We start from the raw sequence: 16,352 nt of genomic DNA, 5'->3' as shown, positions 1-16,352 counted from the left end.
TGGCTGTCCCTGAGCACAGCCTGTGCCCCAGCCTTTCAGGCCGGGAGGGCGGGCAGGCCTGTTGCTGTGAGAATTCATTCCCCTTCAGTCGGGAGGAAAGAGTCTCTGGCTGAACGCCTTCGTGGGGAGGGCTAGCAGCTTGACCTTCTGGTGAGACGCAGAAGGGGGTTCCAGTCAGTCCACACAACCCCTGGAGGGGATAGGAGGAGCTGAGAGAGAAGCTGAGGAGACCTGAAGTCCCCACGGTCCTAGTCCAAGAGCGCAGAATGCGCACTCGGTTCACGCGCCTTAGGGGTTCAGCTCCGCAAACGCGAAGGGCGCAAGTGTTTCCTCAGATCTGACTTTTGGGGTTTAAGCTGTGTCAGCAGTTGACACCCTGATTTTAATGGGGTGTCCTGGAGAGAAGGGGTTGGCCTCGCTAGCGGCTCGCCTCATCCTCCAGCGCCGACCCTCGCGCGCGCATCCTAGTGGGTCTCACCCGCCTCTGGCGCACGTCCAGCAGGGGTTCCCGCCGCGCTAGTGCAGCGCGGGCTGCGTGCAGGGGGCGGGCTCGGCCCGGCCTGGTCCCGCCTCGTGCCGGCGAGGCCCAATGGGGCAGCGGCCCCAGCAGCCCCGCCCCGGCCGTGCCTGCGCTCCCCTCGCCCGGGGCTGGGCAGCCCGCCGCCAGGCAGCTGGAGCAGCGGCCGGCGCTCGGGTCTCGCGTGCTCGCTTGGTTTCCTCGCCTGCTCGGGATGGCTGGCTACCTGCGGGTCGTGCGCTCGCTCGGCAGAGCCTCGGGCTCCGGGCCGGCCTGGGCGCCGGCTGCCCTGACAGGCCCCAGCTTGCAGGAGCAGCCGCGGCGCCACTGTGAGTGCCAGAGGGTCGGGGCGGGTGCGCGCCGAGCTCCGCAACGTGGCGGCCTCCAGGCCGGGATCAGGGAGCGCGACCGGGACGATCACGGGCCGGGGCCCGCGGGGCTGGGCACACAAAGAGCCGGTGACGGCGTCGCTCCGCCGTCCCCTGCCCCAAGCTTCCAGGCCGCGCCAGCAGCAGTGGTGGGGACTTGAAGGACGGTGGCAACTGGTGGCCCGGGCGATGCCAGCCCTGCGGCCGTGCGCGGGGGGAGCTCTGGGCTGCCTCGCGCCCCCAGATATAACCGTACGGGGCGCTGGAGTTGTCCCGGCCCAGGAGGGGATCCTGCCGGCCCTGGCGGGAGACGAGCTACCGACTGGGGGCCGGAGCATCTCGCGGGCGGTCTCTGCTCAGACAAAGGCGGGAGGGAGGAAGCATCCACTTCCCCTTCCTTTTCTGCCGGGCGCGCTGTAATCCCTCCTCGCTGCCAGGCCCTCGTCAGCTATTTTTGGAGCCTTTTGCGCGACAGCTGGAGGAGCGTGCTTTTCATTTTACCCCTTTGTTTGGGTCCCCCCCCCCTTCTCCTTGTCGTTGCACTTGAGGCTCCATCCTAGGCCTGTCCTTGGTTGATCGGCCGTTTTTCACGGGCCCGCGGGCCCTGCGCTGCTGCTTGGCCCTGCCTCTTTCACCGGTGCGGAAACTTTCCGAATCGTTGTTCACAGCTTCTGTGGTACCCTTAGCTCCCGTCTTAGCAGAGAAGCCAGCAGTCGCATCTTGAGAAGCAGGATGTAGCCTAAACCTCCATAATCAGGGCAGGCTCCCCTTGCTGGGACGCGGGCATTACCCGCCCCCTGCCTCTCCATGCCAGCTGCAACAGCAGAAAACCATGTGGGTCCTTTGGCCCTGGCTGATGTCTGTTGTCAAGGAAACCCCTCTCTGCACCTGGCCTGGAGTCCCTGGGGGAGTGAGGAAGGGGGGTGAGCCCCAGGCCGCCTGGCCTTCCTGCTGTGGTAGGTAATCTTTAACCCAGTGTGGGAGCAGCTGACTAGAGCTTGCCGACCCCCCACCCTCTCCCAAGGAGAAAGGGGCATTTCTGCTTTCGATCATCTAGGACCTGTCTCTAAAGGGTTATTTAGCCTGGCAATCCCAAAGTTCCGAGTGCCCCCAAGCCCCAAACCAAGTTTCCCATCAGGCACCACCTTCAGCAAAATAATGGTGCAAGTTTGATATGTTTTCCAGTTTTCCCTTGGATTCTGCATTGATGACTGAAAAAAAAGAAAGAAAGAAAGAAAGGAAACATACCCTCCCCATCCCCTACTCCACACACACACAGCACTTTTGGGGGTCTGAATTTTGGTAACACGTAAAAAGAGCAGGGTAAAAAAAAAAAAGCAATCAGTTGCAGATCCTGCTAGAAGTCCCTCAGTGAGTTGGTTATTAATGGGAAGAATGCCTGGTGTCTGAATTGGACGTGAGACCATACAATTGTGCCCTCTCCTAGCTTGGTACCTGGCAGCACTGCCAGAGACAGAATAGTTGGCATTCCCCTTGATGACAAGGGAAGAGTATTTTGGACCTGAAACACCCTGTTCCTTTGCTATGTGGTGATTCCCACACGTGTCTCTTTATAGTTTTGCAACTCACAGGCCTCCAGCCTCGGCGGGTGCAGTTCTGATCAGTGAGCGTTTGGGGATGTCAGCTCCGGCTCGCCACTCGGTGAGAGAATCACCTATCGAGCCTTCCTTTGCTCCACTCCTAGTGTGGGCACGTCTTGACTTTCTCAACTGCCCTTTCATTCTTCAGATCTTGGGGACTCGCCTGCTCTTGTACCTTCCAGGGCGCACTATTTAATGACTGTTCAAGGCTTTGCAAACCCACCAGTAGCGTTCTTGTGTGTTCTCCATGGGGGCTCACTTCAACCGCATCAGATAAGACCACAGCCCCCCTGGCCAGCCCGCATCTGAGCCGGTTTGGGTGGTTGTGTTTAGGCCCCATAGGCTTTGAGGAAAACCCGAGGGCGTCTCTCTGGGAGTTTGAGGCCTCGTGTGCTGATTCTCTTCAGGGTATTTGGGTGCTGGAATCGGCTCTCTGATTCCCGGACTTTAATGCTTCTGTAAACCCAGGTTTAAAATGCCAGCGAGTGGCAAATGTGAAAACATTCTACGTTGTGAGCTTGTCCAGAGCAGGGAGTCCATTGCCCGGCAGAGTTGCCACCGCGTCCGTTTTTGCTGGTCTGATGGGGCCACGTCACCAGCCTCCGTGGGGCACTGCATCCCGGCAGGGTGGAGGTGGGGGAAGCACATTTCATTCAAACAGGAGGTGACGGAGTTGATCAAAACATGACATTCATTTGTGCCGTCAGCAAATATTGGGCTTCTGCTGTGTGCTGGGAACCAGGCAAGGTGCTCGGGACAGAGCTGGGACTGAGAGGCAAAGATTTCTGCCGTCAGTGGAGCTTAAGTTCTGATGCAGGGACAGATGGCACAGAAGATAGATGTTGGCTCATGGGACACAGGGGACAGGAGAATAAACAGGCAACGAAGGTGTGCCCGAGAGTTCGGATAGGGTGGCCAGAAAAGGCCGTACCGAATGCAGCCCTGAGCGAGCGAAAGCAACAGGCCCTGCTGTTACCAAGGAGAGAGCGAAAGGCAAGGGTCAAGGCCAAGGTGGAGGAGAACACCTTTGCCTGTGGGAGAAGCAGAGAGGAAAGCCAGCTGCGTGAGGCTGGTGGGTCGGAGCACAGGATGGTGAGGGACAGGCCAGCCAGCTCGTGGGGGCCAGGCGGCACTGGCAGGCCATTTTCGAGGACCTTGGCCTTCGAGTGAAAGGAGAGGCTTTTCAATCTACGGAGCCACACCAGCCAGGGCTGAAAGTAGAGGCTTTCCAATGTCATGTCCTGATTTATGTTTTAATGGGAGCACTCTGGTGTCAGGGATGGCTGGGATGAGGATGGTGGCCTGGGGGGTGGTGAGAAATGGTTGGATTCTGGACATATTTTGAAGGAAGAGTTAGTAGGATTTTTTTTTTTTTTGATGGTTTGGATGTGGGTTGTGAGGAAAAGAGAGGAAAACACTAAAATGTCTTCCAGGATCGCTCCCCGGAATTAGGGCCCCAGGTTCTGCTGGGCCGTGCTGGCTGAGCACTGGCAGGAATGCGGTGGAGGCAGTTAATCTTGGGCGAGGCTGCCTTTCAGGGGACCTTGAGCCTGAGTTCGGAGCAGCACCTGAAACCTGGGACGGGTTTTGAAATCCTGACGTGGTGTTGGGTGCAGCGGGCCCCAGACGGAGGATAGTTGGCCTAACAGGCCTCCTGTGACCGATGTAATTCCATCCCATGCTCTGGCCCAGGGGACCGTGCCTGTGCAATGCCTCCTCTGAAGATTTCACTGTGTTCCCTGGAGGCCTTCAGGGAGGCCCAGCCGCTGTTCCCTGGATTTCAGGTTGCTTTTCACCTCTTGTCTCCCAGAGGGGCCGATGTTGGGAGAGTCAACACCATATTGGCCAAACAGCAGACAAGGTCTCAAACCCCGATGCCTTGGGGTGCACTGGGGGGGCACGTGGCAGGCCTGGCGGGAGGGCACAGGCCACCTCGGCCCAGCCCATCCAGGCCATGATCCAGCATCGGCTCACTGCGTGGAAGCAACTCATTCTTCAAAAGAAGCTGGATTTTTTTTCTATTATTTTTTAATTTTATTTTGTAACTTTAAAAATATTTTCAATTACAGTTTACAATCAATATTACTGTGTATTAGTTTCAGGTGTACAGCACAGCGCTCAGACAGTCCTACACTGCACGAAGTGACCCCCCTGATATTGCTGGTACCCACCTGGTCCGTACAGAGTTATTGCATATCATCGACTCTGCTCCCTCTGCTCTACTCTCCATCCCTGCGGCTGTTTGGTAACCACCAGTCTGTACTTCTCAGTCCCTTCACCAGAGAGGCTGGGTTTTTATGTGAAATCTCCTGGGGGTTTTTTGACTGGTTTAATTTTTTTTAATTAAATTTTTATTTTTTGTTGTACAAATGCATAACAAAAATTTCCATTTTACCCACTTTTTAAGTCTGCAGTTCAGGCCTGTGAAATATTTTTACATTATGGTGCAGCCAATCTCCAGAGCTTTTTCATCTTGCAAACCTGAAACTCTATACCAATTAAGCCATAACTGCCTATCTCCCCGTCCCTCCGCCCCGGCCGGCCGCCGTTCTCCTTTCTGTGTTTGTGGCTGACGCTCCTCTGGGCACCTTGGATAAGGAGAATCATGCAGCATTTGTCCTTTTGTGACTGGCTTGTTTCACTCAGCATAGTGTCCTTAAGGTTTGTCCACGTTGTGTCTTGCAACAAGGTTTCCTTCCCTTCAAGGCTGAATAATAGTCCATTGTAGGTACATGCTGCCCTAAAAATATTCAAATTAAAATATATCAACCTTCAGAGTAAGGTAAGGGAATTGTGAAAAGCTGAGGGGAGAGAGTTTTAAATCCTCACATACTTAATTCTACTTCTAATTTATCACAGGAGTTACTTCCCCAAAATGGTAACTGCAGCTGGGTTGAAAGAGGGTTTGGGAAATGTGGCAATGTTGTTTCTGTAAGTGTACCACCTTGTAGTATACGCTACTTATATACATATATCACACCGTAGTGTATAACATCTCTGTAAGTATGCCACATTGTAGTGTATGTCATTTATATAGATGTACCACGTTGCAGTGACGTTGCCTGTGTGGAACTGAAACAAAGGAACAAGCCCTAAAATCTATTCAGGTCGTTCCAACATCACTTAAAACATGGAGACACTTCCTTCTTTAGTTTCAAAGCAGGTCCATCCATGGTTAAGAGGCGGGCGCCTCGTCTTTAAAGACTTAGAGTTACCGACATTGTTTAACCTTCAGGAGGAAAGTTTCTCTTACCTTCCCTGGATTAGGTTCCAAAGTCCGCTTCTCTTGAAGGTTCATGCCGCACTTGGTTTATCCATTCATCCACTGAGGGATAGCGGTCCATCCCCACTCTTGGTTATAGTGCATACTGCTGCCGTGAACAGCGGTGCCCAAGACCCTGCTTTCAATGGCAATTTCGGTATGCCCAGAAGTGGGATTAGTGGGTCCCACGGTGATTCCAGTTTTAATTTGTGGACCATGTATGGCCGTCCCAGAGAAGACAGTACGGAACCTCCACACAGTTTTCTGCAGCAGCTGCACCAGTTTCCATCCTCACCTGCGGGGCCCAACTTCTAGTTTCTCCACATCCTCACCCACACCTGCTGTTTTCTGTTTTTTGGGCTTTTTGTTTGTTTGTTTTTTGGGGGCGGTTTTTTGGTAGTAGCCGTTGTAGTGGCTGTCAGGCGGTATCTCGTTGTGGTTTTAAATTTCCCCGATGATTAGAGATGTTGAGCGTCTTTTCATGAGCTTGTTGGCTTTCTCTTTATCACTCTGGAGAAATATCGATTCAAGTCCTTTGCCCATTTATTAATGAGGTTATTCTTATTATTTGTTGTCCTTGTTACAATCTCCTGATTTTTAAACTGTAGGCACCATTTAATATTTGAGAAAAACGCCCTCTGGGTCAAACTTCCCATCGCTGTTCCCAGCTCCTCTGAGAAGTTTGCTTCCAGGGAGGCTGCACTGCGGACTATTTTTTTAAAGATTTTGTTTATTTATTTTTATTTAATGGAAAAATTTATTTTTCAATTATAGTTGTCCCCATTCTCTCCCTTGCCCTACCCACCCCCCTGTTTGTTTATTTTTAGAGAGAAGGAAAGGGAGGGGGAAAGGAGGGGGAGAAACATCAGTCAACTGGACACCTGGCCTGCAACCCAGGCCTGAGCCCTGACGGGGAACTAACTGAACCAGGGAGCCCTCGGTTTGACACCCAGCGCGGAGCCCCACCAGCCAGGTCGCCCTGCTGACTCCCCGCCCCGCCCCGCCCCACCGGGGGGCCGCCCTGCTGTGTCTCTGGAAGAGGCGCTCAGCACCTGGTTGTAAATGACTGGGCCTTGTGGCCTCTGAGGGTTTGACTCCTGTGTGCACAGCAGGCAACCTTGACCTTAAACTCTCTCTCTCGGAGGAAGTGTGGTGTCCATAGGCCAGAGGCTGCCAGCCTGGCTCCCAAAACGTGAGTGGAGGTCAAGTTTGAAACCTTTACGACTGGCTCCTAAATGAATCTCTCCTTAGGGATCCTGGTTAGGGTTCAATATAGTCTCTAAAAATTGGATTAGCCCTCATCAAATAACCTCGCAGGAGGTGCTCCTAGAAGCTAAGCTAGCCCTGCCCAGGCCCCCGTGACTTCCTGCAGGTCCTGAAGCCCTTCCGTGGCACTGTGGCCCAGGAAAGGTGAAGGAGTTCTGTAGCTTGGATCCCAAACCCCTGTTCTCTAGCTGTTGCTTTCTGCTTATCCTCCTTTTAAATTTGTATTTATTAATTTCAGAGACAGAGAGAGAGACATCAGTTTGTTGTTCCACTTATTCATTGGTTGCTTCTTGTGTGTGCCCTGACGGGGGACCGAACCCTCACGACCTTGGTGTAGTGGGACAATGCTCTAACCCACTGAGCTACCCAGCCAGGGTGCTTTCTGCTTCTGTGTATTTGACCCACAAGGGTATTGAGGCTGTGCTTGAGTGAGGGATCTGTGTTCTTCTGTCTGCCACAAGCCATGCTCCTTGGTCTCATGTGTCTTCCTGAATAATCTCTAAAATTCTTTTTACATTGAAAAAATAAGACAAACAACCACCACTGCCTGTTTGCCCATCTTTGGGAAGTGGGCCGTTTTGCTGCCCGTATTCACCTTTTTCTTGGTGGATCAGGATGTCACCGTGAGTCCCGGCCATGGTTTGTGTTCCTGGACGCGGAGGTGGAGTCTGCTGGGCTTTCGTCCCTTCCGCCTGAAACGGGCTTTGGGGGTCACGCTGTTGTAGTTGCCACGCCTGCTCTGCAAAGGCTTCTGTCCCATGCTGTCAACTGAGCAGGTGTCCCTTCTCCCAGGGTTGGTGGTGTTTTCAAGTGAACGCCCTCTTCTGTCATCTCTGGTGGGGGTGGGGGCACCCCTCACTGCGTCTGCGCGGATTGTGGGCGAGGGAAGAGCACGTGGTCATACGTGCAGGCTGGGGAGTACTCGGTTGCTGCTTTCGCAGGGTCAGCAAGCCTCCTCCTAGGCATCCTGCGCTGATTAATCGGACTGGCCATGTTTCTGAGTTTGCCTTGGGATTTGCTCCCCAGGCTGCTGGTTTTTCTCACGAGTCAGGATTTCCTTGAAGAGCTACGCCAGGCTCCGGTTTCCCCTCCGCCCTCCCCCAGGACCTGGGTCAGCCTCGTGACCAGTCCTGTGATGTGTCTCTGGCCAGACTGGCCCACCTGAGCCACTGGGATCCAGAGATCTGAGCGCCATTCCCAAGTGCCCTCAGCCCGCGCTCCCTATGGTGCACGGTGCGAATCCTCCTCGGGCAGGAAGCGGGGAAGGAACCTCAGCCTCTCTACCTTTGAAGTGGAGGAATAATACTCCCCTGGGGAGTGGTTTGAGGACTGAACAGAAAGGTGTAAAGGGCGCTGTGCCCTGTCAGGCACAGCGGAGGCGCTAATACGGTCCCTCTCACTCTCACTTCACATTAGTTAGGGTCTCGGGTTGCAAGCAACACACCGAGTGAGTGACACAGGCTGACTTGGAGAGGGTGCTGTTGCAGAGGTTACAGGAAGGACGCAGGGTAACTCGGAGAACCGTGTGGATTGGATGAGAGGTGCCCTGGGGAGCCAGGTGGCAGCAGCTTCTCCCGACTGGCTGCCGGACAAGGCAGCCCCAGCGGGCTCTGGTTCTCTGTGTTGTCTCCTCTGCCTTCAGATTCCAGGGGAGGGGATCTGACCGGTCCTAGCCGGCCACGCTCAGTGGGGGATCCAGGTGCCCTGCAGAAAGGGCAGGGACACTGGGCAGCTGGGTCCTGGCTGACTGCTGCTCCTTCCTGGATGGGCGGGTCTGGCGGGGAGGAGAAGGGCTCCCTTCCCGCCTGCCCAGGGACGCCATGCGCTGTCTGTGCCCTGTTCCAGATGCAGACAAGAGGATCAAGGTGGCCAAGCCGGTGGTGGAGATGGACGGCGATGAGATGACCCGTATCATCTGGCAGTTCATCAAGGAGAAGGTAGCTCCCTCCCAAAGCAGGTGGCTTTCCACATGGCCAGCCAGGCGGGGCGGTCTGCCCCAGCCCAGCTCTCCTGGGCCGGACTTCCGGCCCTGCCCATCCGCCCTACTCACCATCCCCTGGTGGGCAGCGGCATTCCATCCACATTTCTCTTGTGTCCAGACCATTCCCGGTTTTTTGTGACGTCTGGCTGTGGTCTGTCCTCAGCAGCCTGTGTCTTGTGCTGGTGCCAAAGTCTGCATGTCTTCAAACTGTGCAGATTCAAGGCTGACCCTGTATCCCCCCCACCTTGACCCCTCTACTCCGCTGTGTTTCCTCGAGGGAGTGGAAGGAGCACAGGCCTGGTGCTCAGCGCAGCTGTGCACAACTAACTTCCCTCAGGGGTTGGGGGACATTGTCGTGAGCGGTGGCTGCGGGGTATGATCCAGGACGGTGACATGTTTGAGCCGCCGCAGCACATGTCCCCAGGGTGGCCTCTTGGCTTCTCCAAGTCACCGGGGCCTCCCTGGGAGAGAGTGCTGTTCCTGGGAAGACCCCACACTGTGTGTATGTCCACAAGGAGCAGGTCGAGAATCACCACTTCTGAATGGGGAAGACGAGGGAGCCCACTGTTTAGGGAACACAGATGCAGCTGGAGTTGGGGTTTGGCCGAGCTGATGGGCCACTGCAGGGGGCGTATTGTCCGTGCTCCGGGGGGATGAGCCCCCTCTGAGGGACTGCATCTGGTCTGCCGGCTGCCCTCCTGCGGTGGCTGGGCCCCAGTGAGTGACGGTTGACACCAGCCCTGAGCTGTGCTGCCCTCCCTGCCCCCCCTCCACCTCCCCACTGGCCTTCCCCGTGTCCCAGCCCTGACTCAGTGTCCCCTGTCATAGCCCACGCGTGCCCCTGAGTCGGTCCTCTGGGCTGACGCCTGGCCCTGGCCGTCTGTCTCTAGCTCATCCTGCCCCATGTGGACGTCCAGCTCAAGTATTTCGACCTGGGGCTCCCACACCGGGACAAGACTGACGACCAGGTCACCATCGACTCTGCGTTGGCCACCCAGAAGTACAGTGTGGCCGTCAAGTGCGCCACCATCACCCCCGATGAGGCCCGTGTGGAAGGTGTGGGGCTGGGACGCGGCCACAGCCTCTCCGTGAATGCCTGGAAGATGGTGGTCCCTGCGGGTGGGGCTGGGGTGGGCTCAGTGTGCACGGTCAGGGTGTGGTAGAGCTGAGGCCAAAATCCACACCCCTGTTCCCACGCCAGCCCAAGGTGCTTCTGCTGTGCTGGGGGGCTCCGGCTAGTGGCCGTGCCATCGGGAACAGGGAGCAGGAGAAGGAAGCTGATGCTGGTGCTGTCACCGTGGGAACGGCCTCTTGGGGCAGCCAGCCCCTCTGGCCCCCTGCACTGTGTTGCAGGCAGGTTGACAGACCTGGGGCCACCTCTGTCCAGAGGAGGGCTGTGTGTCAGGCCTGTATCCTTCAGAGCCTCAGGGGTGGTGCTGGGGGCTCTGGGGGGTATCACTGGTACCCCGCCACAGTCTTGGTATTGCAGGTCTGCCCCTGCGGCCTGGAGGGGTCTCAGGTACGCCCACCAGGCTTGGACTGGCTGCTGGTCGATGGCTCTGGGGGCTGCTCTGTGTGGATAGAAGGGCTTGGGTTGGAAAGTTCCAAGAAAGGGTGGGCTAGGCATTTGCAGAGTTCTGTCTCCCAACTTCCAGTGGCATCGGGGATCTGGATGGAAGCATTTAAGGTGGACCCCCCAGGCCTCCTCCTTGTCTTTGGGGTTGTACTGACCTTAGGGTATTGGAATCATTTTAGTGCTAAGCTCTTCTCTCAGGCTTTTTTTTCTTCCTCTCCCAAACCCTGGGGTTTATATATCGCCAGTTTCTGGACAAGGAGGTCGGGGGTCACGGTCTTAGCCACTTGAGGCAGACTCTGCCGTTAGTGGCAGTCCTGGGTTGGAACCGGAGCATCTCCAGTGAAGCGGTGTGTTGTCAGGGCTGGTCCCACTGAGCTACACATCCCAGCGGGACGTGGGAGGAGGAATAGTCGCCCCACGGGCCGGCCTGGGGCTAGGCACTCACCTAGGGACCCCTTTCATGCTCCTGACAGTGCAAAGGGCTGGGTATTTTGTTGGTACTTTAATCTCATAGCTCAGGTTAAACTATCTGCGCGAGACTCACAGGCAGGCGGTGGCGCTGGATCCCTAAGCCAGGGGGTATGACCCTGGGGGCCCACTTATTCACACCCTACACTCCACCGCTGCCCCAGGAGAAGTGTGAGGACCCTCATCCGGCTGCGTGCTTGCTTCAAATTCTGCAACGGGGCCACCTGATCTCTGCCCTTCCAGAGTTTAAGCTGAAGAAGATGTGGAAGAGTCCCAACGGGACCATCCGGAACATCCTCGGTGGGACTGTCTTCCGGGAGCCCATTATTTGCAAAAACATCCCCCGCCTTGTCCCTGGCTGGACCAAGCCCATCACCATTGGCAGGCACGCCCATGGCGACCAGGTGGGTCCCCGTGGGAGTCGGGCTTGGCTGGCCTGGGACCCCCATCTGGAGCCCCTGGCCTGAGCCACCCTCTCACCTCCGCAGTACAAGGCCACAGACTTTGTGGCCGACCGGGCCGGCACCTTCAAGATGGTGTTCACCCCGAAGGATGGCAGCAGTCCCAAGGAGTGGGAGGTGTACAACTTCCCTGCTGGCGGCGTGGGCATGGGCATGTACAACACCGACGAGGTGAGGCAGGCACGGAGCCTGAGTGCCTCTCTCCCAGCCTGGCTCCCTGCTCCAGGGTTGTCCCTGCCAGCTCGGCTGGTTCCCGCGGAAGTGCCAGCCTCACTCACATGACCGCCTGTGAGCCAATCACGGAGGCCTCCGAGAGAGAGGAGTGCTCTGATTGGCTGAGCCAGACACAAGTCGACTCTAGAGACAGGTCTCGTTCCCCTCCCAGCCTTAGGGTCTAGGAATTTTAGAGAGGGAGCTAGCTTTCCAAAGCAAAGCTAGGGGGCCTGTTCCCTTCCAGAAATGGGGGAGAGGGGAGCTAGGCCAGTAGAAACAACAGATGATCGCCAGACAGGCTTGTGTGCAGGGAAGGGTGCCATTCCTGGGCGGGGCCTGGCCGTGGGGGCACCGTGTCAGGGACCTCTCTCTCCCTGCTGTAGTCCATCTCGGGTTTCGCGCACAGCTGCTTCCAGTATGCCATCCAGAAGAAGTGGCCGCTGTACATGAGCACCAAGAACACCATTCTGAAAGCCTACGACGGGCGCTTCAAGGACATCTTCCAGGACATCTTTGACAAGTAACAGCCTCTCCCTTCACTGCTTTCACGGCCACCACCACAGCCCTTCCTCCTTGTCCCCCTCTCCCACCCCAGCCCTCGTCCTACCTGGGGAGGTCGCTGTTCCCATGCACTCGGCCTAGGAAGGGATCCCCAACCTGTCAGCCTCCCGCCCTCCTGTCACAATTGGCCCCTTTGCCTCCAGGCACTATAAGACCGATTTCGACAAGAATAAGATCTGGTACGAACACCGGCTCATTGACGACATGGTGGCTCAGGTCCTCAAGTCTTCCGGCGGCTTCGTGTGGGCCTGCAAGAACTACGATGGCGACGTGCAGTCGGACATCCTGGCGCAAGGTACGCGGGATGGGGGTATCCCGTGGGGGTGGGTTGTTGGGCCGCGCCTTTGACGGGGGTCATTTTCAGACCCTTTTGGTGGAAAACTTTAGCCTTGCTGGCTCACTGTAAAGTCCCCCGTGGGCGGCAGGGGGCGGGAGCTCCCTGGCAGCTGAGGGAGGCGGGATCATTCCTGGGTTTGGACTAGTGGACTAGGGCGGCAGCCGATGAAGAGAAAGAGGGCACAGGAATTCAAGTTGGCGCTGGGGTTTCTGTGCAGGGAGGGCCCAGGTGGCTAGGTTTGGCTCCAGCAGAACCGAACATAGGATGGAGCACAAGTGGGAGCTCTTCAAAGTACAGAGCATTTGTTTTGCACAGGGAACCTTTAGGATGTAGGAGGATACCAGGGAAGATGGAAAACCCGCAGGCCCTCGAGCATCCTGAAAGGTCGATCAGATTTCTGCAGGAAGCCTGGGCGAGCCCTTAGAGAGGAACTGTGAGAAAGAGCCTAGTCTGTGGGAGGCAGGAACAGCCGGAGATGGGGGAGGAGGCGGCATGGGGGGCAGGGCGTGGACAGGTAACAAGAGTGAGTGAGAGGGGTGAGGTCCAGCTCCTGTGAAGGAGAAAAGAGGAGCCAGGCCTGGCTGCCGTGAAAAGACAGAGAGCCTTGAAGCTTTACTTGGCAAACTTCGTTGGCGATCCAGTCACTGGAACAATTCCCACCTAGGCTGGAAGGATGAAAAGCCAGAGCAGATGAGAGAAAGGCATGGGAATTACCCCTGAATAGATCGGAGATGGGCGAGGGAGAAGGCGCAGGTGAACAGCCCAGCGTCTCAGCCAAAGAATTTTCCTACAGGAGTCGCCCACTTTTTCTTTCTTGGGACTTTCTAATTCTTACTTCGGTGTCGGGGGTGCTTTTGAAGTCCAGGAGACCTCATCACCAGGAAGGGTTCACAAGGGGACTTGGGAAACACTGTAAAAACATCACAAAGCTTTCAAGCAGCCGAAAGGAGCAGCAGCTGAAGCAATTGCTGTGATGAGCTGCCAGCGGCTTGTTCTCTCTGCTTGAATGTGCCTCTTGGCCGCGAACCAGGCTGGGTGGACAGAACTCTCCGAGGTCTCGGGTCCTGGGGACCACGGGCTCTGGGACACCTGGAGGTGGGGTCCCCAGATATGTGATTTATAGGCCAATGACAGCCACCTCTGGGTGCTCTCCTGCCCTGTGTGGGGCCCTGGAGACTCCCTAGCAGGGCAGACAACCCAGAAATGTGTTCCTCCAGTTACAGTTGGGGGGGTGGTGAGGACATGAGCGACAGCAGGAGGGCAGGCTCGGTCCAGCTGTTCTGAGGGGAGAGGGGCACCCATACTTAGGGGAGGGTCTTCCTGCCCTTCAGGCTTTGGCTCCCTGGGCCTCATGACCTCCGTGCTGGTCTGCCCGGATGGAAAGACCATCGAGGCTGAGGCTGCTCACGGCACAGTCACCCGCCACTATCGGGAGCACCAGAAGGTCAGTGTGGGGAGCCCCCACAATCTCCCACAGGGGCCCAGACCCTGCTGGCTCTGAGGGGTGGGAGGTGGCATCCAGATTGTCCCCTTGTTGCCTTGTTGGCTCTTAATTCCCCTGCGACCCCTTCCCCCAGGGCCGGCCTACTAGCACCAACCCCATCGCCAGCATCTTTGCGTGGACGCGTGGCTTGGAGCATCGCGGAAAACTGGACGGGAACCAGGACCTCATCCGGTGAGTGCAGGGGCCCGGGCCGAGCAGGCCCAGGGTGGGCGGCAGACTGGGCCCTGACCCTGCTTTGGGTCTCACTCTGCCCCACGCCCTGCAGGTTCTCCCAAACCCTGGAGAAGGTCTGCGTTCAGACGGTGGAGAGCGGAGCCATGACCAAGGACCTGGCGGGCTGCATCCACGGTCTCAGCAAGTGCGTGGCCTGGGTAGAGGGCAGGGCTGGCCTTCTGGGCAGGTGGGAAGAAGCCGAGGCCCCTTCTGAGTCAGCTTTGCTACCAGGAACCTGGGGCAGGACAGGTGCCCACCCCTTCCCATACCCATCTCCCAGCTTCTCCCAGGACAGCTTGTACCCAGGGGCCCATTTACCTGGAAAAGGACAGACAGACCTCCCCAGGTTCCCACTGACTTTGCTGTGGCCCTTTGGCCGTGGGCTACAGGTAACCTTCGACCAGTAGCCTGGCCCTGCCCCACCCCCACAGGGGCAAGAGAGAGAGAGAGTGAGCGCGAGAGAGTGCGCTCTGCCCCTCACGTGCATGGCGTTCTCTCGGCAGTGTGAAGCTGAATGAGCACTTCCTGAACACCTCAGATTTCCTGGACACCATCAAGAGCAACCTGGACAAAGCCCTGGGCCAGCAGTAGCGGGGCAGGGAGCGCGGCCTGGCCCCGCCACGGTGGACGCCGATCCTCGGACATGCGCCGGAGGGTGAGCCTCACGGCCCGCTCTGGAGGCCTTTCTAGGGGACACTTTTTATAAATGTTTTTAAAAGAACCTGCATTTCCCCTCATGGTGACGTGAGACGGGAACAGTGTGTTTTACCTCAGCCCGCCAGTATGTTTTGCATACTGTAATTTATATCGCCCTTGGAACACATGGTGCCATATTTAGCTACTAAACTCTCTTCACAAAACTGTCTGCTATGTGTGTCCCTCAGGGAAAGGAGGCAGCGGAGGGCTTGGAGGCGGAGGCCATCAGAGGCCTGCGGTCTCCACCAGGGACAGACTGGAGCACCTTGGGCCCCCCCCCCCCCCCCCCCCCGTAGGTCTCTGTCCCAGGCTCCATCCAGTCAGGGGCCACCATGGGCGGAGGGGACCGTGTAGCATTGGACAGGAGCCCCCTGAGTAGCTGCTGTGACTCTGGGGTCGCAGGCCTGTGGGTTCCCTGGAATTTCCTAGCACGGTTCCTGTAATCATTTTGGGATTACTGATTCCGGTGATGTTTTCATTTCTTTCTTTCTCTGTTGGTTTTAACATTCTAAACATCTCCAGACCTCTTTGCCCTTTTCTTGGTACGAAAAACAGGCCCTACTCAGCAGCTGCCTGGGGCTGGGGGCTGGGGCCTGGGGCCTGAACAAGGCCCCTATGTAGTCCAGGACAGTGGGTCCCAGGCTCTGGTTCTTCTCCATTCTTTGGCAAAACTAGAAAAGTAAGGTCATAAAGTTGCTGGAAAGTTAAATAGATCCCATTTACAGGGCTACCCTCTTACTATACTTTTGGTGTTAAAACGTCCTGGGGAAGAGTTGTATCCTATTCACTCACTAAAATAAATAACTTGGCAACCCTAAGTCCATGTCCCAAATTTGGAGGGGGGCTGAGGGCACTCTCACAGCTCCTAAAACTCAACCGTTGGGAAGCCCTGGTAGGTTCGAGAGGGGCGCGAGCGGCCCACTACACTGGCGCCCCTTAGATTGGAAGGACTGCTCTGCTGCCAGGGCTGTGGGAAGAAAAGCTGGCAGGCTGATGCTGGTCAGCCCAGCTCCTGGGGGAGAGGAGGGAGCTCAAGATTTCCAGCCCCTTCTTGCTCATTAGTAGCAGAAGGCTGGCAGCTCCCCAGAATGCACAGCCTCCAGAGCCCAGTGTGGCGAGGTCAGCTGGCTCTCGTCCTGGTGCCCTGTTGGTGAGTCAGGAGGGGGAAGTGGCTTTTCTGTGCACGGGAATTCTGGGGCCTTGGCCCGTCCCCCTCTCTGGGGCTTGAAGCAGCTCCCTGTAGGCACCTGGCCCTGCAGGTGAGCGCTCCGGTGCACAGGATGGTCCCGGGCGGGGAGAGTGTGGGGAGGGTGAGAAGAAGCACTCGC

The 16,352-nt window shown here is 56.8% G+C and overlaps 1 protein-coding gene across 1 annotated transcript; it reads left to right on the top strand.

Moving 5' to 3' along the window:
- Positions 1–639: 639 nt before the first annotated feature.
- IDH2 (isocitrate dehydrogenase (NADP(+)) 2) lies at positions 640–15,842 on the top strand. The gene is made up of 11 exons (XM_053913052.2): positions 640–846; positions 8,860–8,951; positions 9,886–10,051; positions 11,283–11,443; positions 11,528–11,671; positions 12,097–12,233; positions 12,418–12,569; positions 13,943–14,055; positions 14,189–14,286; positions 14,381–14,473; positions 14,832–15,842. The coding sequence occupies exons 1-11, from the start codon at positions 732–734 to the stop codon at positions 14,917–14,919; spliced, it is 1,359 nt and encodes a 452-aa protein (XP_053769027.1). The 5' UTR covers positions 640–731; the 3' UTR covers positions 14,920–15,842.
- Positions 15,843–16,352: the final 510 nt, after the last annotated feature.

This window comes from Desmodus rotundus, chromosome 10 (genome assembly GCF_022682495.2).
Source record: "Desmodus rotundus isolate HL8 chromosome 10, HLdesRot8A.1, whole genome shotgun sequence".
Taxonomy (NCBI): Eukaryota; Metazoa; Chordata; class Mammalia; order Chiroptera; family Phyllostomidae; genus Desmodus; species Desmodus rotundus.
The sequence above is the reverse complement of the archived record's forward strand: the minus strand, read 5'-3'. Positions and strand labels throughout refer to the sequence as shown.